The 1657-nt window shown below is 40.4% G+C and overlaps 1 protein-coding gene across 1 annotated transcript; it reads right to left on the minus strand.

Annotated features, from left to right (window-relative positions):
* Window positions 1–1027: 1027 nt before the first annotated feature.
* On the minus strand, window positions 1028–1495 carry syce2 (synaptonemal complex central element protein 2; the record flags this gene model as incomplete). The annotated part of the gene is given in 1 exon segment (XM_014018056.1): window positions 1028–1495. A coding segment is annotated over 1 exon segment (203 nt), but the record flags the coding sequence as incomplete, so codon positions are not given.
* Window positions 1496–1657: the final 162 nt, after the last annotated feature.

The following is a 1657-nucleotide window of genomic DNA, read 5'->3' on the forward strand; positions in this document are numbered from 1 at the left end:
ATCTGATTTAAAGGGAACTCTGACTAGATGTCACATTAGACAGCATTTGATAGACATTTACTTGAATCATATTTATGTGACTAAAAATATATTAGGCTGCTTAGTATTATAAATAAAAAGAAAAAGTTGTCTTAATGTTATTTTTTTGTTTTCTTAAACTTTTAAATGATGATAAATTGTTTGAACCCAGTTCGACTTTTCTTCTGGGTCTGTAAGAAACATGGTGCCAAAAAGATCTGCTCCAGGCTCATCTCCAACACGATTTTTTTTGTTGTTTTCAAGCCGAAATGTTTACTTTCTGTTAAATATAGTGTTTACAATAACCATTTATTCCACAAGAGGTGGGAGTTTGGTGTTCAGGGTTTAATCTCTTCAAAGGTCTATGGTAACTCTTTCTGCCTTTTCATGAAGAAATCATTTTCATTAGCTGTAATAACTTCATTATCTGATGTTAATTTGCCTCAGAATTACACTGAAGTGGTGCTGGTGGGTGGATTTGTTGAGGGAGTCAACACTCTGGGCCTCATCGTCTTCGTCACTTTAACAAGATGGGAGAACGAGCCCAAAAATTTGATTGGCTGGGAGGATAATAAAAGGAAATGAGCTCCACCTGACAGCTGAGTGTGCGGCCTGAGGGGAGAAGTTTGCTTGTTGGTCCTGCGCTACAGCCTTGCCACAGCTCCACTTTTTTCCTCCTTGGGAGGTTGCCCGGATCCGACGGTCAGCTGCTGGCTGGTTCAGGTTTCCTCCCTCCTTTTGTTTTGTTTTGAAGTGGGGTTTCCCTTGTTTTGTCCGGACAATAAATCTTGAGCTCTTTTTACAAACACCTTTGTGTCTGGACATTATATGTTGTGCGTCCTGGGTATCCTAGACCCCGGGACCGTAACAGTAACGTAAATAAAACAAGCCATTAAGGAAAAATGCTTGAGAAATCAAGGGACGATTTTTGCTATAAATGCACTGTAATGTGATAATAAATCAAAGTAAACAAAATGTTTACAGATCAGAGAAGAACCTGTACTTGTTTATGTGAAATGTTTTTATTAAGTGAAGATATGTTCAAACAAAAACAATAGAAACCATGAGTTTTTTTTAACTCAAGGCACAAACTGTTTACCTGAAACCTAAAGCAGAATCAACTGCTGCAAACAAGTTCCACWCTACAAAGACAACATACAACAGAACGGACAATATCTACACCAACATTTTGCCCAAAGCCAAGCTAATATTTAGTATCATTAAAACAAGTCAGGATATTCAGAACAACTTATTCACTATTGATAACTGGTTCGTTACTGGTTTGAGCTCTGAGTTATGCCCAGAGCCTCTCTGAGACTCGCCAGGGCCTGACCGGCCTCCACGAGTTCGTCGTTCAGCTTCGTGCAGCTGTCCAGCACCTCCGCCAGCTCCTGAAGCTTCAGCTGCATCTCAGCGCTGTTCTTCTCATAGACCGTGTACATGTGCTCCTTCATCTGCTGGAACATCTCAGTCACCTGGTGCAGGAGAAATAATCAGACCGTCAACCAGAGCAGAGAGTCTGAACAGGCAGGACACAAATAGTCGTTTAACATCAACATGTAAAATACAGGGTGAGTGAAAAGTCACAGGACATCGATTTCTTGCAGAATTAAACGGGTGTCCTGTGACTTTTGACTCA

Source organism: Austrofundulus limnaeus, unplaced genomic scaffold (genome assembly GCF_001266775.1).
Source record: "Austrofundulus limnaeus strain Quisiro unplaced genomic scaffold, Austrofundulus_limnaeus-1.0 Scaffold181, whole genome shotgun sequence".
Taxonomy (NCBI): Eukaryota; Metazoa; Chordata; class Actinopteri; order Cyprinodontiformes; family Rivulidae; genus Austrofundulus; species Austrofundulus limnaeus.